This window comes from Schistocerca gregaria, chromosome 4, assembly GCF_023897955.1.
Source record: "Schistocerca gregaria isolate iqSchGreg1 chromosome 4, iqSchGreg1.2, whole genome shotgun sequence".
Classification (NCBI taxonomy): Eukaryota; Metazoa; Arthropoda; class Insecta; order Orthoptera; family Acrididae; genus Schistocerca; species Schistocerca gregaria.
This window is the reverse complement of record NC_064923.1, coordinates 755,798,721-755,824,147: the sequence shown is the minus strand read 5'-3', so window position 1 is coordinate 755,824,147 and position 25,427 is coordinate 755,798,721. Positions and strand designations below refer to the sequence as shown.

At 43.1% G+C, this 25,427-nt stretch overlaps 1 protein-coding gene across 18 annotated transcripts in view; it reads left to right on the top strand.

Moving 5' to 3' along the window:
- Positions 1-25,427, top strand: part of LOC126266714 (uncharacterized) — a 258,062-nt gene that overhangs the window by 215,699 nt on the left and 16,936 nt on the right. For 2 of the 18 annotated variants that reach the window (XM_049971169.1, XM_049971168.1), the window contains exons 20-22: positions 3,449-3,590; positions 6,131-6,363; positions 6,447-6,701. The exons of 14 other annotated variants lie outside the window; for them this stretch is intronic. In XM_049971169.1, coding sequence (XP_049827126.1) covers positions 3,449-3,590; positions 6,131-6,363; positions 6,447-6,701 — 630 coding nt within the window. Of the gene's footprint in view, positions 1-3,087; positions 3,343-3,448; positions 3,591-6,130; positions 6,364-6,446; positions 6,702-25,427 lie in introns of all 18 variants that reach the window. 2 more of the 18 variants (XM_049971167.1, XM_049971170.1) reach the window with 2 other exon arrangements.

The following is a 25,427-nucleotide window of genomic DNA, read 5'->3' as shown; positions in this document are numbered from 1 at the left end:
CTCCTTACTAGACAGAGGCAAAGCTGCGAATGGTAACGAACTTAGTAGTTAGCAGTGCGAAACACACACGGTCCGAAATAAAATGACAGGCGCCATAAGCTGAGTACGTCTTTTTCTTGCTATCTCCGTTACAATAAGAAACTTTATAAATCCTTGACACGCAACAGGAGTCTCATCTTTAGCATCTGCACGACATTTCGCAGACAAGTGACCTGGGAGAAGTCGCCGACTGCAGCCCCTGATGTCTACTGACTATTAAGTGCACTCACTGCTCAGCTCCGTTGCTTCATCGCGATAGTGCTATCTCTGTGTCAACAACAATCAGCTCTCAGTCACGGCGTCGCCGATGTGGGAGTACCATCTCCTAAAGTCGAAGGTCGTTGCGATTAAATGATAAAAAATCGTATAAAAGCTGCCACCCTAGAAGCAGCGGTATCGCAGTGCGGTCTACAGTTGGAAAGGTAAGCCGCTCGCCGCTCTGCAGTAGACTAGACTAGACTAGACTTGCTGACATCGCTTGCCCCAGCTGACGCGCCACTTGACTGTGCAGATGCGCTTCTTCCTGCTGTTCGCTGCCGTCGTCGGCCTCGCCTGCGGCGCTGCGGTCCACAGGGGTACGTACAGCGACAACTCTGCATCACTTGCTGACCGCGTAGGAAGTATCGCAAGGTAGTGGCAGGAGCATTGTAATATAAGACAGAGCAGGGCGCAATCATCGGACATAGCTTGCATAGTAAATACAGCGTCTGCTTGTAGTACACAGCACTCGGATTCAACCTATTAGCGATCACTGAGTCCGTAAAATAGAGGGAGAAATTTGAGAAGTCTATCATACAATCAAGTCGCGAGAAGAGCATTCTGAAATAGTTGTTAGGAGCATTAGAACACAAAAATTTCCCCAGACTCAAGAACAATGCTTATAAAAAGTAGTAGTAAAGTACCTGTTCACCCACAATGAGCAACGTGGATATCGTTATATTAGTCCTGATGGCAACAAACAGATTTGACACATCCTGACAGAACTCTCCATGATATACAGTGTCTATAAAGAAGATTCTAACTAAACAGGGAAATCTTATCGTAGATGTAAAGCACAGCACAGCAATGTAGACAGACAGATGCTAAATGAAATAGAGAGACCCCAAGTGAAACGCGTTTGGCTTAAAAACAGAAAAGTGTGAAACATTTAACGACTACCATGGCAGATTCTTCTCGAAAGACTTCTCACAAAACACAAAGAAATTCTGAAGTAACGGCTGTCAATGCAGCACAATTAATGTCGAAGCGAAGTTGAACAAAGTTCTAGTGCCATATCGAATGCTATCAGTTTATACACAGAATTTTAATCATAATATACAATTGATTCCTTGAACACAGAAAGAAACCTGTTCCCAGTAGATCGAAGAAACCACAGATCACAAGTCTAGAAGAAGGCTGGTGAAAGACATTAACGAAACTATTGGCATACTCTAGAAGTATTGGTATCGAGTGTAGCCATATATAGACGGTTAATAGTTTAGTCAGGAAAATAATACAAGCTTCCTAAATGCAATGCCACAGAAGAATGTTGAAAATTGGATAGGTACATAACGAAAGCAATGATGAGGCATTGAATGGAATTGGAGAGAAAAATTTGTGGCTCAAATTGACTAAGATGGGGGATCGGTTGATAGGACACTCTGAGAAACATTAGGGGATCCCCAATTTAGAGCTGGAGGGAAGTGCTAGAGGTAAAAATCGCATATGAAGAGCAAGAGATGAAAACAGTAAAAAGATTCATAAGGATATATGTTGCAGTATTCATTAGGAGATGATCAAGCTTGCACAGGGTATAGTAGCATGAAGAGCTGCATCAATTCAGTCATCTGACTCAAGAGCGATAAAAAACGAAAAATTACCATAATGGTTAGAGGTCTCTTTCACTTGCTGGGGAGCATCAAAGACATGTTGAGAAACATTAACTGACAGACATCAAACATCCCCTGAAGAACTACATATAATTTTGGAAAAGTCAGAGGATTCCTGGACCATGGAATGGAACGAAGAAGGATCCGTAATACAGTTTGTCGTACAATTGAAGGTCCCCTTCGCTACGCTCTTATCAGTGCTTGCCAAAGAGCAGATACAGATGTAGATCGAAAGACATGTCCTTACGCCAAAGCTTACCTAGGAAACATATCAATATACTTCATCTGTAGACTAATGGTGCGCTAAGATGCTGAATGTATATTAGATAAATATCAGCACAAAAAAGATATGTAAGAAGACATTCGCCCACCGCTCCATTAGTGAATTGAGATGGAAGAACACTTAATGTGTTGACAATAAAAAGTTTTCCTTGAAATGAACATGAACTTTATTTGAAGGGGAAAACTGTTCATGGCACTCGCTAAATTCTCTTTCATGTAGTCACTCTGTACGTGCAAAGCTGGCCTACCTGCAAGACGTTTCAATCAATATAAAAGTCTTTCACACTTATCATTTAATATAGTACTCCAAATCATTAACGGACCCAAAGTCGAATGATCTGAACTAAACCAGTAAAGTTCGGCATCCAAGTTGCGTCATAATAAATCCTTGGGGTCAAACTCTGCAACTAGGTTTCATTTACGCAGCAAAAAGTTTCTATATCAATTCGACACATAAAGATGAAACAGCCGTTTTCAGGCGAAGTATCAGAAGCATTCAAGTAGGAAAACGATTAAGATATTTTCCTACAGCCTGAAAAATATCATAGCCTAAATAAACTTCAAATTATCCAAAATTCAAATTTACAGGCCCAAAAAATGAAAAATTTCAACGCTTCCCTACGTCTAAATCAAGCCGCAACCTCCAAGATGACCTGAACGACTTCCTGGCCCTCATCCCCGTCGACGAAATCGTCAACATCGTCCTCAACTACGTCGCCAACGACGCTGAGGTGCAGGCTGCCCTCCAGTACCTTATGTCTGACGAGTTCGAGAGCATCGTCGTCTACGTCGACCAGCAGCCCGAGCTGTACGATGTAAGCAACGCTCCAGTAGACACTTTATACACCTATGAGACGTTACATCACACAGGTTCTCACTGCCCAATTTCTTTCCACAGCTGCTCAACTTCCTCGAGTCATCAGGCCTTGACCCCTACGGCTTCCTCAACATGATCCACGACTTCCTGGGCATTCCTCAGATTACGAAACCCGCCAGCCGAATGAGGAGGAGCAGCAGGAGCCTCAAGTCCATGCTCGATGAGATCCTCGCCATCCTCCCAGTCGACGAGCTGAAGGCTCTCTACAACGAGAAGCTGGAGACCAGCCCTGACTTTGCTGAACTCATCAACAGGCTCAGTTCCGACGAATTCCACGTAAGTAGTAATCCTTTCACGCCTGCTGCGTGCCTTCAAGTGTGCAATAATGTTGTATATTGTCACTACTGTATTTGACGTGTAACCAGAAATGTGACCTTTCCAGCAACTGGTGCTGCGCGTTCTGGAGCTGGACGCTGTGCAGGAGTTGATCCAGATGCTGAGGGACGCTGGCATCGATGTGGACGCCATCATGGATTTCATCAGGAATCTCTTCGGCTGGGCTGATTCCGGTTCCTTGAAGCTGAGTAAGAACAATTTTAAGAAAATCACCCTTCAAAATGGCTTGTTATTACAGGTGTATAATCGTATAAAATTTTGGAATGTTGGTCAGAAATCTAATATTAATATCTACAACACTACTAAGCAGACATTAAGGTATTCTCCTAGTTTGAGAATTGACCTATGCCACAGAAAATTAGGAATTCACAAATAACGTAAAGTACATTAATCTATAACAGCAACTTTAATTCATATCAAGTCTTGCTATGTACATTTTTCATACATTATTTGAACGATTATTTTATAGAAATGATGCACAACGAGTCAGCGTACAGAATATGTATAAGCGGTTAGTGTTAACATTAATCAACAAATAGTTATTTTTGGTTTACTCATGCAACTACACTTTTAAGTATAAATTCGTCAATGGCCTAAAAGGAGTTCCCTAGGAGAATGATTTTAAAATTAGCTTTAAAAGCTGCTTCACTACCTGTCAGATACTTAAGGTTACTGGGCAAACACTCAAAAATTTTTGTTGTTGCATATTGAACTCCTCTCACAGCTGCTGGCAGCTTTAACAGCGGGTTGTAGAGTCTTCTTTCCCTTCAGTGTCGTACGTAAGAACATCACTGTTATTCTGAAATTGTGATGGATAATTTACCATGAGCTTCATACATGAATGTATGTACTGTAATGAAACTGTTAAAATGGCTAGCTTCTTGAAATTGTACCTGCATGACGTCCATGCGAGAACACACATATTGTTGTTACTACTTCCTTTTGTGCAATGAATAATTTCTTCCTGAGTGATGAGTTACGCCAGAAAATTAGCCTGTATGACATTCTTCAGTGGATATATGTCAGGTGATTGACACGTTCGTTTCAATGATTAGCAGTTGTATGAGGATCAAAAGCAGCTGCATTTAATTCTTTGACAAGCTCAGCAACATGGTTCTTCCCGTTCAAGTTTTCTTCAGCATGTAGTCCCAAAAATCTGGAGCATTCTACCCTACTTACTGACTCATGTGCTCACGTGCTAGATCAATTTTCTGTATTCGTCTATTTTTAGTACAGAACTGAATTTTTTTTCAAAATTTGGAAAGTCTACTCTTAGAGAACCACTTAATAGTTAATTGGAAGATATCATTTACCAAATCTTCTGCTGCTTTCTCTCTAATGGGATTTATTATAACACTAGCATCATATCCCAAAAGTACCAAATGTGCTTGTCGAGTGTTAAGTGATGGATCATTAACGTATGTGAGGAATAGGAGGGGACCCAAAACTGAATCTTTTGGGACTCAACTTGAAATATTTTTCCCCAGTCACTACAATTTCTACCTTTCTGCCATTGTCTGAATTATTCAGCACAACCTTTTCCATTGTATTTGTCAAGCATGATTCAGACCAGCTGTGCATAAATTAATCAAATCCACAAGATGCGAGTTTTTCTTAGAGAGTATTATGATTTACATAACCAAAGGGCTCAGAGAGATCACAAAATATATCAGCTGGCGAAGGTACTATTTAATGAGTGACTTTATAAACAGTATTCACAGTTGAACAACGTTTCTGAAACATAAACTGCGATACTTGAAGGAAACTTTTTTCACTTAACTGTGTGACTACTCTTAAGTACATTCCTTCTCGAATATCATAGAAAAGATGTGAGTAATGATGTTGGACAATAATTTTTAAGTCTGACTTGTCATCATTCTTATGAATTGGTTTAATAACTGCGGTTTTATCTGTCTGCAAAAATTCCCTCTTCCAGTGGTACATTGCATATATCACTCAGGACATTACTTGTTAATTTGAAAGAACTTTTGATAATTCTTTTTGAAATTCCCTCAATCCCATAAGGACTTTTGTTTTTCAGAATTTTTACACTTTATTCCATTAATTTCAGTGAAGGATGTTGGGGCTATTTCTAGTTGTTTAAAGCACTGTGGAATGTCCTTTTTAATATATTCTCTTCTTCCTTCAACTCAATTATTTAATGATATATTTAATGGTACATATAGAAAGTGATTGTTAAAATACTTGCAAATTGTGAACTGCCTGTCGCAACATTGTCATTTAATTCAATGTTATGGATTATGATTTAGAATGGAAATCACAGTAACTACATGACGCTATCACATTTTTACTAACACTAACAAAAAATGAGGAGAGATGTAGGAAAACAAATGTATGTATTAGTCCAGGAGTGAAACACTGTCTCATCTATACGAACAACAGCATTGTACAACTGTAAGTGGTCTGTCATATGCGAAGTAATCAAGTAGGAGAGTTTATGAATCTACTTTTCTCCACAAAAGCATAACCAATCACTCCGAAATGAAAGCAATACCTGCTTGTAAAACAGATTACTAAACGAATAACAAGAGAATGACAATAGGAAGATACTTCAACATAGTCACCTCATCTACCAGTATGTAGCATTTAGTCCTCAAGTGGCAGCAAAAGTCATCAGCTGAAATTCAATATATTTTAACAGATCAGTTAAATGTGCTGCAATAGATATGTGGTTAGTTCCAAGTAACAAAACACAGAATGATTTCAGGGCCTATCATCGCAGTCAAGAAGATCCAGCGATTTCCCGCAAAAAAATCCAGCCGCAACCTGCAGGATGACCTGAACGATTTCCTGGCCCTCATCCCCGTCGACGAAATCGTCAACATCGTCCTCAACTACGTCGCCAACGACGCTGAGGTGCAGGCCGCCCTCCAGTACCTCATGTCTGACGAGTTCGAGAGCATCGTCGTCTACGTCGACCAGCAGCCCGAGCTGTACGATGTAAGCAACGCACCAGCAGACACTTCATACACACATGAGACGTTACATCACACAGGTTCTCACTGCCCAATTTCTTTCCACAGCTGCTCAACTTCCTCGAGTCATCAGGCCTTGACCCCTACGGCTTCCTCAACATGATCCACGACTTCCTGGGCATTCCTCAGATTACGAAACCCGCCAGCCGAATGAGGAGGAGCAGCAGGAGCCTCAAGTCCATGCTCGATGAGATCCTCGCCATCCTCCCAGTCGACGAGCTGAAGGCTCTCTACAACGAGAAGCTGGAGACCAGCCCCGACTTTGCTGAACTCATCAACAGGCTCAGTTCCGACGAGTTCCACGTAAGTAGTAATCCTTTCATAGCTGTTGAATGGCTACAGGTGTCCAAAAGTTTTATTTTATGTGCCTCGTTACTTGATCTCTAACGAGAAATGTTTAATTGCCAGCAACTGGTGCTGCGTGTTCTGGAGCTGGATGCTGTGCAGGAGTTGATCCAGATGCTGAGGGACGCCGGTATCGATGTGGATGCCATCATGGACTTCTTCAGGAAGATCTTCGGCTGGACTTTTTAAAGTCATATGGGCTTTCCTCCACTCTCAACTGCGAACTGATGACATAGGCACGTTTTCCAGTCTCCGGTTTTGATGTAATGAATGCGTAAAAAAAAAAATAAACCTCTGTGCTTAACGTGAGTTGTGATATTTTTATGAAACTCTGTAACCCTCAACCCTCTTCAAACACCTAGCAGCTTTGGGGAGTCTCACAAGAGAAACGTGTTTCGACCATTTAATTACACAATGTAGGGCACGTTTTTAAATTGTGGGTTGCGTTTTCTTGTCTCCTAGTCGTGGGTGTGCTGCAAGACAGTTGTCATTTATTTGTAGTTAACAGTTATTATAATGGTTCCGCTTTACCTTCAGTTGCAGATGTATAATACTTCTTCCCACTCACTCACTTTCATGTTCAATGAGACAGCGACAAAGGAATCGTTACGTGAAAAGAAGGCAACTGTGAAAGAGAAAAAGGAAAAATGGTATATTTTTAGCGAAGATATGAAAAATGTAAATAGACGAGTGCCAGAAGCGAAGGGTGTGGCTATGAAAGTCAAGAACGTAGCCCAATCAGCCACGCAGTTGGCAGAAGGTGTAGAGAAAGCATAGGAAGTAATAAATACTCAATTACAAATACTTCCAGTCTTGGAAAAGGAACTGGACATAGTAAGCAAGGCAGAAAGGACGACAAACTTGCATGGCAAATGCTGACAGAAGATTGGACAATATTGAGGTCGATGTTGTCACAAAACTAGATGAAGCCACCGTACTGTTAGACTCACGCAAGAAGAAATTAGTCTCACGCTAAATACAGAAGAAACGCAAGTATCCTGAAAATCTGGAAACAGGTTCAACCAAGGAAAAGGAGGAAAATCAATCATTGGTCCAGTCGAGTATAGCACAGGAAAGAAAAATTAGAGAGGTTTTTGTGAGCTTATCACGTAACGATCACCTTTGGAGATGGACGACAGCCTACGAAATAATTGCACTCCACTCAATAAGGTCGCAAGCATCTGACATCAACGAGCTTGTCGCAAGAGAAAGTAGAAGTAGTGAGTCGACAACATACGGGGGACCTGTAGCAGGATACAGGGATTCACAGCTGACAGGACATGTGTTAGGGAGGAAGAAGCATTTGATTTTAAGCACTTCCTTTCCACACGGAAACTCGAATTGCATAAGGAAAAGACAAACCTGTTCATCGCAAGGTGTGGATATCTCTGTTTGATTTATTAACACAAGCTAGACTGTCTCAGTGCACATTTAGAAGGGGATTCGGCATTCCAAAGGAGTGACACCGAACAAACGTGTGGCTCGAATCAAAAGTTTAAAGATGGTTTCCTTGCGATATATTAGAAGAATGGAACTTAAGAGCTCATCGAGGAAGAAATTGCCATGGACAGAGAATCGGAGGGGTCCGGTGAAGTTCATTGACAGTCTTTTACTCAAGAACCAGTATATGGACATGCCATATAGCAATCCCTACCGGCCGGCCGCGATGGTCTCGCGGTTCTAGGCGCGCAGTCCCGAACCGTGCGATTGCTACGGTCGCAGGTTCGAATCCTGCCTCGGGCATGGATGTGTGTGATGTCCTTAGGTTAGTTAGGTTTAAGTAGTTCTAAGTTCTAGGGGACTAATGACCACAGCAGTTGAGTCCCATAGTGCTCAGAGCCATTTTTTTATTCTAAGCCTAATCTAAATACTGATAATGATTTTGAAATTAATGGAAGTTTAGTGAAACTGCTGATGAACCCCACAGGGGCAAAAGGATACCACATAATATTTTAATAGAAAAAATACATATAATAAAAAATAGTGAATACCAAAAAAAGAAGAATTAAATTACTGCAGTATTTGGAGAAGTCTGTCTCTTCGGTATAGAGCTTTCCGTTTTTTCGTAAACGCTAATTTCATGCAGGTTTTCCGCTCTTCCCATTAGCACACCTCCCATATAATTCACTGTCATTCCTCAGTTCGTTGTATATCCGACCGAACTAACGTAGCCTCTTCCTCAATGACCGGTACTCTATTTTCAACTTTATTACGGACAGTGATCGCTTTCGCGACGGCCGTTTCAAGTTTACTTATTGTAACCGCAGCCGCGTTACTCGCTCTGACTTCTCGCACATTCTCCCATCGTCGATTTTCCCATTCGTGCCTGTTAGGGTGACGTTGCCTAGGCTTTGTGCTGGCCGCCAAGGTCTTGTCACGCCAGTGGGCCCAAAACCGATGCGGCTGATGGTTTCCCTGATTAAGTACGATAGGCCCGTTTCTATGCGGCTGTCGCAGTTGCTGATTTTTCTCCTGCCTTCACTCATTCTGCTGAAAATCACGTACCATATTCACCTGATACTGGCCTCTGCCATTTCTACTACTATTGTTCCCACGATGACTGTTATTGTTAAAGTGGTGTGAGTTATTATTAACAAGGCGGTGGTTAACATAATTGCCGTAGTTATTGTTATTATTGTTGTTGCCGTTGATGTAATTGTTACTGTTACCATGGCTTTTAAAAATTTCTCAGTTATTCCTCCAATTATCTTCATCTTCGACCTTTTCTAAGAATTCTGCCTATGCAGCTCTGGGAATCATCTGGAAGCTTCTTCCACAACTACCGGACAATCTTCGTTTCAATCCGTCGATCACGCAAATTTTCTAATTTCCGGACCCAATTTTCGCAAAATTCTTTCAATGAGTCTCGAGTTTGCATCGTAAGATCTTGACACTACGAAATCGTGCCATTGTCTCTCCTGCTTCTGCTCTGACCAATATTCTTTTAAGAAAGCTTTTTTAAATCCTCGGAAGCTCAAGTTCACAACATAGAGGTTTATCAACATAGAGGCTTATTAACAACTAAAATATTATTCTTAACAATCTTGAGTGCATTGGTCCTGATCACCCATTTTACTTAACTGTGCATCGCTTTTAGTGTGTACTGATTTGGACTGACCATTAAGCCCCATCACTTAGCCTCGCCCGCTAGCACGTCGATTACAGCGTTAACTTTTCTCTTATCCGTCCACGGTCACTTGGCAATTTTTAATGAAGTCGTTAGCGTACAGTCCACCCTCGAGCTAATATTTTAGTAATATTAGCGTGACATGACACACAGTGCAGCTCTCCGTCTAAACTCTTTCCTAGTTCGGTTACTTTTGTAACTACTTTGCAAGTGGTTATCGCTACGTTTCCACCTTCCTCCTTTTCTCATCACAAGTTGTCAGCTGTTTCTTCAGTATAGTGTCTATGCCTGCTAATAAAGTTTGCAAATTCGTAACCTTTTCCCTTTCTTCTTTTCGCACTAATTCTACCCTTTCTGTTACTTTATTTTCGATAATGGGATCAACATTTCTGTTCGATCCTCTCTGCTTGTCTCAAAACGACTATTTATTCTTTCTATTTTTGACTGTACCTCTGTCATGTCCAGCTTTATATTACCGATTTCGGTATTCACTACAATTACTTCTTTGTTTATTTAATCTTTTTTGTACTAACAACTAAAATATTATTCTTAACAATCTTGACTGCTTCGGTCCTGATCACCCATTTTACTTAACTGTGCATCGCTTTTACTGTTAACTGATTTGGACTGACCATTAATTCAGACATAGTTTTACTGATTCGGGCTGAGTATTAATTTTAACATATATTGATTCAGACCGAGCTTTTATTGATTTGGACTAAACATTAATGTTACTGATCAACATGCACCACAAATCGTTTATATTTCCATATGTTACTGATTTTGACTAACTCCAGCTCTTTCTTAATGGTTCCCTCGTATCCACCGTCAATGGCTTCGATTTTTTTATCCGAATACTGTAGCATCTGAAAATTCCAGGAATTCCATCTTTGTCAGTTGCTGTGTTTCAGCGGTAGCGTCTGTGATGCTAGCCGCCGGTTGCTCAACAATTGGTTCCGCTGCCAGTGATCTCTTTGTTCTATTGTCGTGAAGTACACTCAAGTAATCAGTTTGATTTGTGTTCATCATGTTGCCTGTTTTACTGATTCATGCGAGTTTAGAGATTTTGTGGCTTGTTTCCACCGCCTACTACCACCGCGAGGGGTAGCGACTTCATTGGTAGCGGAAGGATTTAATCCGCTGGGAATCTGCACAATGCAAAATTCGTGTCAAGAGCAGTACCAAATTTATGCTTTCCTGACATGGTCGCCATGTGTAACCTCCTCCTTCGAAATCGGCCAACTGGAATGCGATATACTTGACCGTAATAGCGCATTCCTAATAAAATCTTATAGTGAGTAAGGTTGTCATTCCCGAACGGAAATAATGCCGGTTAGTACGATGAAAGAGTACAACAGACAACAGACGCTTCTGAAGGAAGAATGTAGTATAAACCTAATCCAAATGCTGATATTAATTTTGAAATGGATGGTAATTTAGTGCTATCGCTCTTGAGCTACACAAGGTGGAAAAAGGTTCCACATGATATTTTAGTACAAAAAAATAGTAAAAGAAGGATAATTAAACGGTTGCCAGCCCACTTCGGAAAAGAATTTTCAGAATCATATTAACAGCATCTTCTGTTGGTTCTTCGTAGGACAACATTATAATAAATGAAAAGCAGCAGTTTGCTTTTGTTCTACAATATTACTTTTATTAAATGTCTCAAGTAGTCTTGTAAGGCGAAAACCGGTTAACAATAAAAGTAATATTGTAGAACAAAAGCAAACTGGTGCTTTTCATTTTTAATTTTCAGAATCTTAACAAAGGTAATGGAAAAGAAAATTAGGCGAATAATGACTGTTGTGGCAGCAGATGGTTGACATGCTTTTCCACAACACAACAGTACACGAGAAAACAAATGAATCAGAGAGCACTGTGTTTGCAGTTACTTATTCTGAAATATTAAATTTTGAAAGTAAAGTTAAATGAAGATTCTGGTTAATTAAATGACTGTCTGTAATTGAAACTTTCTTTCACAAAAAATTACTTTCAGTAACATCAGCATAACGTAAAGCAAAATTTGGAAAAGGCTAGCAATTTACTTCTGATTATTCAAAGACTGAATTGAATTTACTTTGTGCTAAGGAGCGACTGATTTTACTTTTACCATAACGCCAAGATATGTACCATGCCGAGGTAAATCACAATAAATGAAATTGCAGCCCTTAATTTCTGCTGTATCTTTAGTTATTATTTCTGCCAGTGAAATTTCACGTTACTTTAAGTGACTGAAGTTAATACCCAAAATTATAAATTAGTTAAATATGTTCAACTGACGAGATGCTGGTGTTGGACAGGGAGGAGTTTGATAAGTATATTACCTCTAAGCGTACAGCTGACGACTTATTTTCCTCTGTTTGACGGCGGAGTTTGCTACAGACGTCTGCTTGTCAATCATCCAGCAACCCAGGTAATCGAGGCCAATACACGCAACCACAACTGATAGAAAATACATCACTGTTCTAATTACACATCGAATTATCGTGAAAAAAAACAGCACTTGTAATGAACAGGTCACAAGGCAATCATGCACTGGGGAAATCGTCGTCCTGTACGATCACAAACTGCCGAAAACTAGAGGTCCTCTCACCTCCCCTCATCCCACCCCCATCCTCCGTCCACCCAAGGTGGGACACAGGCTTTTTCAAACGGTCAGCTGCTACCACCGACTGCCTTGCGGTCTTTCTGCGGTCCACCGCGATACCCCGGCGGATGAGAGGCGGCCTGCCCGCCTTGACGCGATGGTCCTTCAGCAGCGCAAAACCCCGTAAACCCAACAAATCTAGAGGAGGCAAATGAAAGCCGCTCCACACCACACGATACGTCCTGCTGAGACGCAGCTGCCTGGCGCAACCACCCACCCTCACACAAAAACACACACACACACACACACACACACACACACACACACACACACACGCTGGACTGTCCCTCACACCGCCACAATCAAGTGGATGCCGTTCTGAGAAGCGAAAACAATTCACCGTGACAATTTTATTTAACATCAACGTATCGCTTATAATCGAGCACCTATTACCAAGGAAACCACAATCGTGATGATAATAAATGCTCGCTTTCAACGAAAATAGGCGCTACCCATTTTATTTTAGTTTTATGAGCAAAATCGATATACCTTTTATATTCGACTGCAGCATACAAATCTCCAACTAAGTGCACCGCCACCGATCACGTATGACCAAAATTCACAACTCAGACTATACATACACTCCTGGAAATGGAAAAAAGAACACATTGACACCGGTGTGTCAGACCCACCATACTTGCTCCGGACACTGCGAGAGGGCTGTACAAGCAATGATCACACGCACGGCACAGCGGACACACCAGGAACCGCGGTGTTGGCCGTCGTAAGGCGCTAGCTGCGCAGCATTTGTGCACCGCCGCCGTAGTGTCAGCCAGTTTGCCGTGGCATACGGAGCTCCATCGCAGTCTTTAACACTGGTAGCATGCCGTGACAGCGTGGACGTGAACCGTATGTGCAGTTGACGGACTTTGAGCGAGGGCGTATAGTGGGCATGCGGGAGGCCGGGTGGACGTACCGCCGAATTGCTCAACACGTGGGGCGTGAGATCTCCACAGTACATCGATGTTGTCGCCAGTGGTCGGCGGAAGATGCACGTGCCCTGTTGCTCCTGGGGTATCGGCGAGGACCATTCGCAACCGTCTCCATGAAGCTGGGCTACGGTCCCGCACACCGTTAGGCCGTCCTCCGCTCACGCCCCAACATCGTGCAGCCCGCCTCCAGTGGTGTCGCGACAGGCGTGAATGGAGGGACGAATGGAGACGTGTCGTCTTCAGCGATGAGAGTCGCTTCTGCCTTGGTGCCAATGATGGTCGTATGCGTGTTTGGCGCCGTGCAGATGGGCGCCACAATCAGGACTGCATACGACCGAGGCACACAGGGCCAACACCCGGCATCATGGTGTGGGGAGCGATCTCCTACACTGGCCGTACACCTCTGGTGATCGTCGAGGGGACACTGAATAGTGCACGGTACATCCAAACCGTCATCGAACCCATCGTTCTACCATTCCTAGACCGGCAAGGGAACTTGCTGTTCCAACAGGACAATGCACTTCCGCATGTATCCCGTGCCACCCAACGTGCTCTAGAAGGTGTAAGTCAACTACCCTGGCCAGCAAGATCTCCGGATCTGTCCCCCATTGAGCATGTTTGGGACTGGATGAAACGTCTTCTCCCGCGGTCTGCACGTCCAGCACGAACGCTGGTCCAACTGAGGCGCCAGGTGGAAATGGCATGGCAAGCCGTTCCACAGGACTACATCCAGCATCTCTACGACCGTCTCCATGGGAGAATAGCAGCCTGCATTGCTGCGAAAGGTGAATATACACTGTACTAGTGCCGACATTGTGCATGCTCTGTTGCCTGTGTCTATGTGCCTGTGGTTCTGTCAGTGTGATCATGTGATGTATCTGACCCCAGGAATGTGTCAATAAAGTTTCCCCTTCCTGGGACAATGAATTCACGGTGTTCTTATTTCAATTTCCAGGAGTGTACATGCCCAATACACGTTCACCCTGCGTAAAATCAGGAAAAAAAACTTCCACTATTTTTGTGTGAAAACTAACGATCACCGTAGAAAGTCCTCGTTATTTCGAAACTATCATAGGAGCTAAGAAAACGCGATAATTTTTAACTCCGAAGAAAAAAATGTCTATTAAGCAATTTCTTTCAGCTTGATGGACAAATTACACGAACTTAGATCGTCTCTCGTTACAATCAGTGTCTGGAAATAAAATGTCGTGCGTAGGTGTATTACCAACATTTCAGACATGTGACATAACATTAGAGAATACAATCTTTCATCTCTCGGAAAGAAACACAATCACGTTACATTCGAGAACAACAAGCTATAATTCAAGAAGACATTGCTGTTTTGTACACTATGACAAGCCCGTTTTACAAGTGCGGAGCTATATCACGCAGACATTTACGAAAAAAATTACGAGAGTTTCTTATAAGATTTTACTGTATCTCGCTCTCTCTTCCGTTACATCGAAATCAACTACTGCCTGCGTCCTCACATATGACATTTTTGCTTCAGAACTCCCCTCTATCGACATGTATGTAAAGTTTCTACCATACAGCATTTCTAGGTTCCACTATGAGCAGTAATCCAAATGGTATCTACTTCATAATTAGAGGTTATGAAGTATGAAATAACACAGGACTAGCGCAGACGCCTATTTTTTAGACACACTATGGTGACGACAGTAATAGAAACAGTTACGATTCCATGAGAATAGATACATCCGATTCCCACTAGTTTCATGTGCAAAATCGGTGTAATTTTGAGAGAAATATCTGCATCCAAGGTTTTCGCAGATATACCACTCCTTGTAATGGAACGTCCTACGAGTTTTTACCGTGTCTCTCTCTTCTGGTATATGGGAAAACAAATACCGCCAGGCATGTTGACGCCGATCATATTACATATACACGTATCACATATCACCGCGCTCTAGCACATGGACAGAGCCCAAAGTTGCGTGCACAGATCTGCATTAAGTTATGTTGACAGTACTGGAGGAAGATCATATCCAAGGTCTGTGGCAGGTGCTAAACTGACATTAACACATTCCGATACATTGGCTCTCTCAGTAAACTGAACATCGCATGGTGTAAACTATGCAGGTCCCACAACACACAGGTTTTCGGCCAATCGATCATAGTGCAGAATTCGCGACTGCGACTGTCCATCTTTCATTGTGTGGATGGGTGTCACAGACTATTCACGTATTCTTAACGTAAAGTCGGAGGTCGGCACGTTCCTCCCACATTATCCCTGAGCAATCCTCCCTGCAACACCATTCTTACCCATGACGTCCATTCAAACGCACAAGATCTTTCCATGTGCATTCGCGTCGAGGAGGGTAGCGTCTCTTATCGATGTACAGTAGACATGAGAGAAGATTAAGAAGAAACGTATGGTTTGTACATGAAGGAGTTCTAGGTGGATGCATATTGGAACATTTCATAGAAATCAACCGTGGTATCAATGCTGTAGCATTATTCGACTCTCTGGACTCAATAACAGGAAGGTACCAGCATGAGAGAAACGATTGTGGAATGTAAACACACACTCCCATGGTTACACAATTCTGCACCTAAAATAGGCCATATGGTGTCCTAAGTCTTTCTCGTGCAGAATGCAACGCTCTTAGTACTCTAATGCTTCCTTCTACACTATTTGCACTATTCTGGTGTCCTAGGATAGCATCGTCGGTGTATATCCACTGCTCAAGCTGATTATAACTCAACTAGAATGAAGTCTGAACACTACTGTTCTGTCTCCAAGGAAATTAATGGATTTTATGCGTCTTTTTTAAGTGGAAACTTAACGTAAACTCAATCACACTTCTCGCACCATCCATGCTTATAATTAGTAGTAGTATAGATTTTGATGCTTGCGGCTATGTCTCATTGGGAAATATAGCGAGGAATAACCGACATGAATATTTTCGAGAGCTGATACATTGAGGTACCACCAACACACTGCTGCAGGAAATTGACATAAAGATTCAGCATGTAAAGTAGTCAAAAGAGATACAACAGTCTTATAGGTGTTTACTGTAACATCACCACAGCTCTGCTAGCATACTTCCTGCACAGAGAAGTCCTGGTATTCGGTTAGGTAGTTTTGTTCGTGTGTAGGATAATACAGCGATTTCGTACTAACACCACATCTCTCGAATACGACCCCTCACACTACTGAAGATGATACGTGTGTCCCTAGTCTCCTCTCCTACAGAACATTCTAGCCAATGGCTTAAGTCTGATAAGACTTTGCTCATTCGTCTAATTGCTTCAGGAATAACATTGTTTGAGAGATCCGCCCATAATTCAGTAATATCTATATTCGACTGCATGTGTGAGAACACAGTTACGGATCGGGATACATATATTTTGAGTGCTTTAATATGGCGCCTCTGTGTAATACTTCTGTCGCTTTTGTTGAACCATATGTTTCGTAAACCCATGTAGTTTACTGTGAGAGGGAAGAGCATTAAAACTGAATGCAGCCAAAGATATATTTCGAGGGATGCAGCTAACATTGGGATGCCAGACTATCTGTCTGTCTCAGAATGAACAAAGGGAGTTATTCTAAAGATAATAGATGCATCCGATTTTCTAGCTATTTGACAGCAAACAAAGGATGATGGTCTCAGGATTTTTTCTTCTGCGTTACACCAGCCACCTGCAACCTGCCAAACTATTGTGTTGTTCTGTACCGTATATAAAATAATAATCACGAAGGACTGACGCCATCCTTTCATCGAGCATGTAGCACACAAAATAGTGGCTCTGGAATGATGATGAGCCATCATCATGGGTCTTTAACAGTGTAATAGGAGGTGTTACAGGCGCGGCAGGATGCCATGGTTCGTTGTTATTAATGGGCAATCTAGACAATATTGTTACGAAATAGTAATAAAATTTGCAGCGAAGATGTTATGCCCTTTAGCAGGATGAATTTAAATGTGCATACATCCGCTACACAATCGTTTTGCGAAGAGTTTTTGGTTATTTGCAGGCCTGTAGCACTGTCGAAAATAACGTGTAAGAGCTTGAAACAGAGACTTCGTGATTGCTAATATGCAGGCATAGCCTCTATATGTATGCGTGTGAAGCTGTCAGCGGTAGACGGCTGCGATTCGAATGCATGACTTGCTAACTGTTCGTTTATAAACTACGTTGTCGGTGTTGTACCTTTTGTAGGTATGGTGAGGGGAAACTGTCACGTTCCAGGATGCTAGGTGCTGTCGACTCACTGTCAACTAATGAATAACTTTTTACTAGGATAAAAAAACCGAAATCTACAGTTTGTAGAGATCCTGATATGGTTATGGGGATGTTTCAGAGTTGGAACGTGTAAACAGAATTAGTGAAGCTCATGTGGTAAGCATTAAGAGCATAAACTTATGGGACAAAATATCAGAGCAGCAGCAGAAATCAACTCTGTACAAATGTCAACTCCCTATTGCTCATCCCTACACAACAGAGTGGAAATCAGATGAATGTGTAGAGCTGTGCCAGACTTTGAGATTCCATCAAGTGCATCGTTTCAAGAGTCTGCAGATAAGCTCTCTGATTGTCATAGCAGTACACGGACTTGTTTCCTGATTACGAGTTTCCAACTTGAACTACTCGTTGAGACTCATCTAGGTACGAGGAGGTGTTACTATACTTTTTATAATATTACTAACCAAAATGTATACATGTAGATCATTGGGAAGAGGGGAGTTCTTACGATTTTTAGTAGTCTGGTATATGGGACATGTAAACATCCTTGTATAAAATCAAAAAATGCATGAATGTGCAGTAAATATGACCGTGCACATGCAAAACATACATATCAAAATCCATAACTGTCTTCTCACAAATGGAATATAGATATTACTGAACTACGGCCGATTCTCACAAGCAAAGCTATAGCTTAAGTATTACGGAGAAGAATTAATGTGTTTATCAAACTTAAGCCATTCCCTAGAGTGTTGTGTAGGAGAGTGGAGTGGCATCACATGTATCACCTTTAACAGCGTGACGGGGTGCACTTGAGCACCTGACACAGACTTCGGAGTCATGTTAGAAAAACGAAGTATACGGCAGTGTACAAAACTGTTGTCGTACCCTGCTTCCATGTGTTATAGCCGAAAAAACAATGTATTAAACTGCTTATGAACGACCAATACAGGAACCCTCTCTTGTGATTGATAGTCCTATGGAGATGGTCTTCCTCCAGTGCAGTCGACAAAACTTTACCCAGATCTGTGCAAGCGGCTTTGAGCACAGGCCATCAGCTCCAATGGGGCATTATGTGTATATATAATACGGTAAATGTCAACACACAGATAGTATTTGTTTTTTCGATGTACCAGAGGAGAGAGATGCGATAAAAGTAAAACTCAATGTTAACATTGCGGATGGTATTTGTTTTTTCGATATACCAGGAGCGAGATGAGAGAGGCGGTAAAAACTTATACTGTAGGAGGTTCTGTCATGAGGAGTGGTATAACTGGTTAAAGTCTGGATGCAGAGAGTTCTCTCAAAACTCACCGATTTTGCTCATAAAACAAATAGGAATCGGCTGTATCTGTTCTCGTCGAATCATGACTGTTTTTATTATTAACATCACGATTGTTTGTTCAAAAAACAGGTGTCACCGCAAATCCTGTGCTACTTCATACATGACAATGTCTAATTATAAAGTAGACACGTTGACAGTTTGAGTGTGAAGACATGCACCACTCCCTCGTGATTATGTACCTTCTGCCATTTAACAACTACAAACTCACCAACAATCTGTGAGACGTTTGCACCAACTAGTAATCGTATAACTGCTACAGCTGAAGAACGTTACTAACTATTTGATCATTTTTTGACTGCTTTGCACGTTTCTGATGATTCTATACACTGCTGTGTCGTAATCTTTTTCACAACTATGAACACTAGTGTAAAAGATTATGGTGTAGTGTGAGTTAGAAATCTAAAACTCTCCTGTAAACATAAAATGATTTTAAAAAGTGTCCTATGTGGCTAGATTTTCTTTTCTGGCTGTTATTGAACGTTCGAGTTTCCTGCACTATAGAGAAATAGGCATCTTTTCACTTTCCAGACATTATTACATTCAATTGTGTAATTTTATTTCAATAACAAGACGAAATTATTGATATTTTGCTTATCAAGATCTGTGCTTGAAGATAACATCTTTCTGATGTTGTTTGTTGCTTGCAGAAACGCAATTATAAAGTACATAGATTAAATACTCGTTAACTGTTTTGTCCATGCTATCTAGATACGGTTTGCACTGACGTGAAACACTACCTCGATGGTGACCTAAAAAGTTTTACAAAAACCGAAAAAGAAGTTATCTTATACGCAGGCGGAACCAAGAAAAAGTCTAAATAAGAGGATAACTTCAAATAACAGTAGTACAGCTTCAAACAGATGCGTGTTTGTTTACCCGTGGAAGCAGGAAGTAACAACTAGAACACAAATTAAAAGGCAGCTAACTTCTTACTTTCATTATATTTCATTTATTTTAAAATCCCCAAGGAAATATAAATACAAATTTCTGAGAATACATTAGAAAACTGCAGTTCCATTCATTTTTCTGTGATGAACAAACGAAGTCACGAACACTTGCATTTTTTTCTTCACAAATCTTATTAAAAACGTAGTTATGTCTTTTTTTAGGTTAGCGAGCCACAGCTCACTAGCGGCGAAACCTTCAATGTCCACTATAGTCTTTTTTGAAGCATATAACCTCCTGCAGGCATGTTTTGTCCTTTCCGTTGACTAAGAAATTTCTGTGACCACTTCTCAAGATGCAGGAACTGACCTCTTGGGGTCCTGTGCCTCCCTCCAGTAATGTTACCTCTGTTTCAGGACCGTAGACAATATAGATGGTGGAATCCCGAAAATTTTCCTAGATGCTATTTTTTTCCACTCGGCATCTCGCGGCCTGAATAACACGCTACTTATCTGCGAAAGTCAAACACTCGTATTTCTGTGAAGTCATTTTACGAGTGATTTATATGTTGTAGTAAGTTATGCATTCTTGAGAAAAAGGAGTCGTGAAGAGTAACGACAAAATTGTCTGAGCAACTGACGAAACAATTATAGGAGTTGGCTGGGCATTGTGTCATGACAATCCCTTCAATATGTCGAGACTGTCAAACCACATAGTATTTCTTCCTTATAGAGATTTTTCTAGGTATTTGGCAACGAGCTTGATTTATAGACAAATTTAGTTTACCGAGATTTGAATTAGGCAAGAGTCGACTATATATGAATTCTCATGTCGTTACGTCATGTGTTTGCTATCGGTAGTTCCACATACGTACAGTTAGGTTAGTCGCAACCAGATACGTTACGTAACTACAAGTTCGCTATGTCCCTTCCGTCGTCTTCTTAGGGTACTTCTGAGATCAAGCACCTCCTGTTCTCTCATTATAAATATTTCACTTATCTAATAACGTGGATGTGCCCAACCATGAAAGAAACAGGTTGGCAGACTCGTCCCCTGGCTGCTGTCCGCCAATGTAACAATCTACCTTGCACTCACCGTGCAGTTCAAGGACAAGCCGAATCACTTCCTTTTGTCAACGTCTCAACTGTTGCTTCAAAATTGACGTATGAGCAGTTTCCACTCTTTCAAACAGTACAGCAAATGCCTACAATTTTTCTTTCTCTTCTCGTTACTCAGTCTCCATCCATTGCTCTCTCCCTGGTTCACCTTATCGCATGTACCTTGCTGCCAGTGCCCTACGGTTAATTTCACCTGACTGCTATCAGTCTCTATCGATCTAATTTTCATGAATTACACTCCTGGAAATTGAAATAAGAACACCGTGAATTCATTGTCCCAGGAAGGGGAAACTTTATTGACACATTCTTGGGGTCAGATACATCACATGATCACACTGATAGAACCACAGGCACATAGACACAGGCAACAGAGCATGCACAATGTCGGCACTAGTACAGTGTATATCCACCTTTCGCAGCAATGCAGGCTGCTATTCTCCCATGGAGACGATCGTAGAGATGCTGGATATAGTCCTGTGGAACGGCCATGCCATTTCCACCTGGCGCCTCAGTTGGAACAGCGTTCGTGCTGGACGTGCAGACCGCGTGAGACCACGCTTCATCCAGTCCCAAACATGCTCAATGGGGGACAGATCCGGAGATCTTGCTGGCCAGGGTAGTTGACTTACACCTTCTAGAGCACGTTGGGTGGCACGGGATACATGCGGACATCCATTGTCCTGTTGGAACAGCAAGTTCCCTTGCCGGTCTAGGAATGGTAGAACGACCATCATTGGCACCAAGGCAGAAGCGACTCTCATCGCTGAAGACGACACGTCTCCATTCGTCCCTCCATTCACGCCTGTCGCGACACCACTGGAGGCGGGCTGCACAATGTTGGGGCGTGAGCGGAAGACGGCCTAACGGTGTGCGGGACCGTAGCCCAGCTTCATGGAGACGGTTGCGAATGGTCCTCGCCGATACCCCAGGAGCAACAGTGTCCCTAATTTGCTGGGAAGTGGCGGTGCGGTCCCCTACGGCACTGCGTAGGATCCTACGGTCTTGGCGTGCATCCGTGCGTCGCTGCGGTCCGGTCCCAGGTCGACGGGCACGTGCACCTTCCGGCGACCACTGGCGACAACATCGATGTACTGTGGAGACCTCACGCCCCACGTGTTGAGCAATTCGGCGGTACGTCCACCCGGCCTCCCACATGCCCACTATACGCCCTCGCTCAAAGTCCGTCAACTGCATATACGGTTCACGTCCACGCTGTCGCGGCATGCTACCAGTGTTAAAGTGGAGCTCCGTATGCCACGGCAAACTGGCTGACAGTGACGGCGGCGGTACACAAATGCTGCGCAGCTAGCGCCATTCGACGGCCAACACCGCGGTTCCTGGTGTGTCCGCTGTGCCGTGCGTGTGATCATTGGTTGTACAGACCTCTCGCAGTGTCCGGAGCAAGTATGGTGGGTCTGACACACCGGTGTCAATGTGTTCTTTTTTCCATTTCCAGGAGTGTATGACTCAGCTTCTACTACTGCACTATTTTCCCCTAACATCTTATAGGTTACTCTAAGCCTTGTACCTCATATGAAATGTAAGATATTTTACAAAATCTATGTCGTCATGTGAACGTAATGTAATATAAGTAGAATTCCTGGTCAGCTGGAGCACAGACGTGATTGAACTAATCCTGCCACGATAAATAAATTAATAAATAAAGAATAAAAATAATTTTGTGGTTGTTACGTACAAGACGAGTGGAAGACATCATCAACGAGGAGTGGTCGCTGACGGATACCAGCACTCAGTGATCAGAACAACTAAATAATGAAAGGAATCGCCACAAACAACCATGTACTTAAGTGCATAAAATGTCGTCACAATTCAATCATTACAAAAGTGGCTTCTTCAAGCGCTAACTGAGGCTACCTGTTGTCAATGAACAACCGAAAACAACTATCTCACCATCTTATCATCGCCGGCCGCGGTGGTCTCGCGGTTCTAGGCGCGCAGTCCGGAACCGTGCGACTGCTACGGTCGCAGGTTCGAATCCTGCCTCGGGCATGGATGTGTGTGGTGTCCTTAGGTTAGTTAGGTTTAAGTAGTTCTAAGTTCTAGGGGACTAATGACCACAGCCGTTGAGTCCCATAGTGCTCAGAGCCATTTGAACCATCTTATAATCAACACAACTTTGAAAATACGGCTCAAGTAATGCCAAATGAAGGAGTTAACTTCATTACAGACAGAGTGTAAACTAAGAATCGTGCAGGTTGCAACAGAAATTTCAATTTTGCTTCTTTAAGGAATCAGTCTGTAATTCACCATAGAGTTATCAGGAAACTACCGGAAACTTACATCAAGATCGTCGGAGCGGTGTTTGAAAACCGTTCACCCACCAATACGAGTACAAAGTGTCAACCAAAGCGCTGCCGCGTTCACTGCTAGTAGTGCCGGGGTCAGTGAGGGTGAAACACCCTATAATTACCGTTGATGTCTCTAATCAGTCCATCATGTGCGATCTTTCAGTCTGGTACACTCCAAAGATCTGGAGGGCGCGAAACTGCAACCCCAACTAATTCGTAAAGAGTGTGCCATACGACGCACTGCGCCGTAAAATCGTGTAGTTACTCGTTAAATAGTGCCAGAAATCTAACAACCCTCCAACGTCCTTATTAAAAAAGTATTATAATGCCATACCCTTAACCCACACCGTGGCGTTATGATGAGTAGCAGGGAAGTAAGTGACTTCGGCAGGGGTCAGCTCGGTGGGCTCTACGGGCTGAGGCGACCGTCGTACCAACAATGCAAACATGACCCGTGTGACGAGCTAGCAGTCAGTAGCCGTACCACAAATCAAAAGATGAATGTCGGTGTCGAGAGCGGCGCATCTGGTACAGAGAGGATCCTGGGCAAGACGTATCGTGTGTAAACGTTGGGTCGGGAATTTTTCAGTCGTTATCACATACCACAGCGCCCTGCCCGTGGTGGGAAGGAAACGGGAGTGTATGTTACTCCACACCCGTCTCCAGCCAACCGCCGGATGTCGACGTTCAACCACATTAGCAGGCAGCGTCCGTTGAAAGTAGCGGTAGAAGTCCTTGGTGCTAGGATCCCGCGTGGTCGGCAAGACATCCGACAGGTAACTCATGTCTACCAGATGGGTGCGAATGTGGCACAGTGCTGGCGTGATATGTCCAGCAGGAACCGGCGGACAGACGGATTGACGCACCACTTCCTGAATAAGTGTACCAGGGAGGCTGTCCCTGTCCGAAGTACGTAGGCGATGCATCGTCCGCAGGAAGGGAGCGCGCGCCCTGTTGTGCATGTTTATCATTCCAATGCCGACTGCATGTGTCGGCGACGTTAGCTTCTCTAACGGTCCTTGAACACCCTACCCTCGCTGACGAAATGACCGAAGGCCGCCTGGAACTAGGCAGCTACCGTAGCGGCCATCGGGAGAACGTGTGTGTAATGATTAAGTTTCGGAGCGAGGTAGACGTTCACAAAATGTACCCGCATAATCAAGTGTTCGAAAGTTATGGAGACGAACTTGAGTGCGGATCACATTAAGTAGTCTGCGATACGTATCTCCGGCCGTACGCTGCACGTTCGCATGGAAGGTCACTCCCAAACACCTCATCGCCGGGACTGTGGTAATGGGTACTGGCGTACTCATTTGCAAACCTCCATGTAGTGCGACTTTCACAGGTTGATACGGCTCCCGGCCACCTCTCCGTATTGCTGAAGCCACGCGATCGGCGTACAGAGATATTTTCTGCCGACCTTACCAAGAATGCTACATCGTCCGCATACATTTAAAATGCACATCGTGGAGGCGAATGCCCTCCAAACGCTGTCGTAGACCATGATATGCAGGCTCGAGGGCGACATGGGACAACCTTGTCGCACCTAGCGCTCAATAGTGAACGGTGGCGAGCGGTAATCATTGACCAGAACTGTGGAAGGGGCTCCATGGGTGAGACGGAGGTCCACATTTGCCGATATTGTGGACAGTACCATCTTCTCTAACACAGCCTAGAAATGGTGCTCAACTCGGTCAAATGTGTGACCTACATCAATCACCACGGGGGCGCCTTCTAAGCGGCATGCTGACATGAGCGCCACTACATCTCTATAAGAGCTTAACGCCGTGTGTATATTACTGCCACCTCCCTGACATGTTTGGTCGGCAAGAATGGCACCTTTGACAATAGCGGGGAGGCGAGCACGAAGAATGCGGGCGAACAGCTTGCAATCAGAATTCAATAACGTCAACAGCCGGAAGTCTTACGGTCTGCACCACCTCTTGTTTTGGCACAAGGATGATCATGCTCTCCAAAAATTCAGGGGGAGGGGGGGGGGGAGGACGCGGAAGTCCGGATCCAGGAGTTCGCAGCACATCTGCCGCCAAACTTCCCCCATCAGGTCAAAAAAGGTGCTACAAAATTCAAGCGGAAGACAGTCAGGTCCAGGTG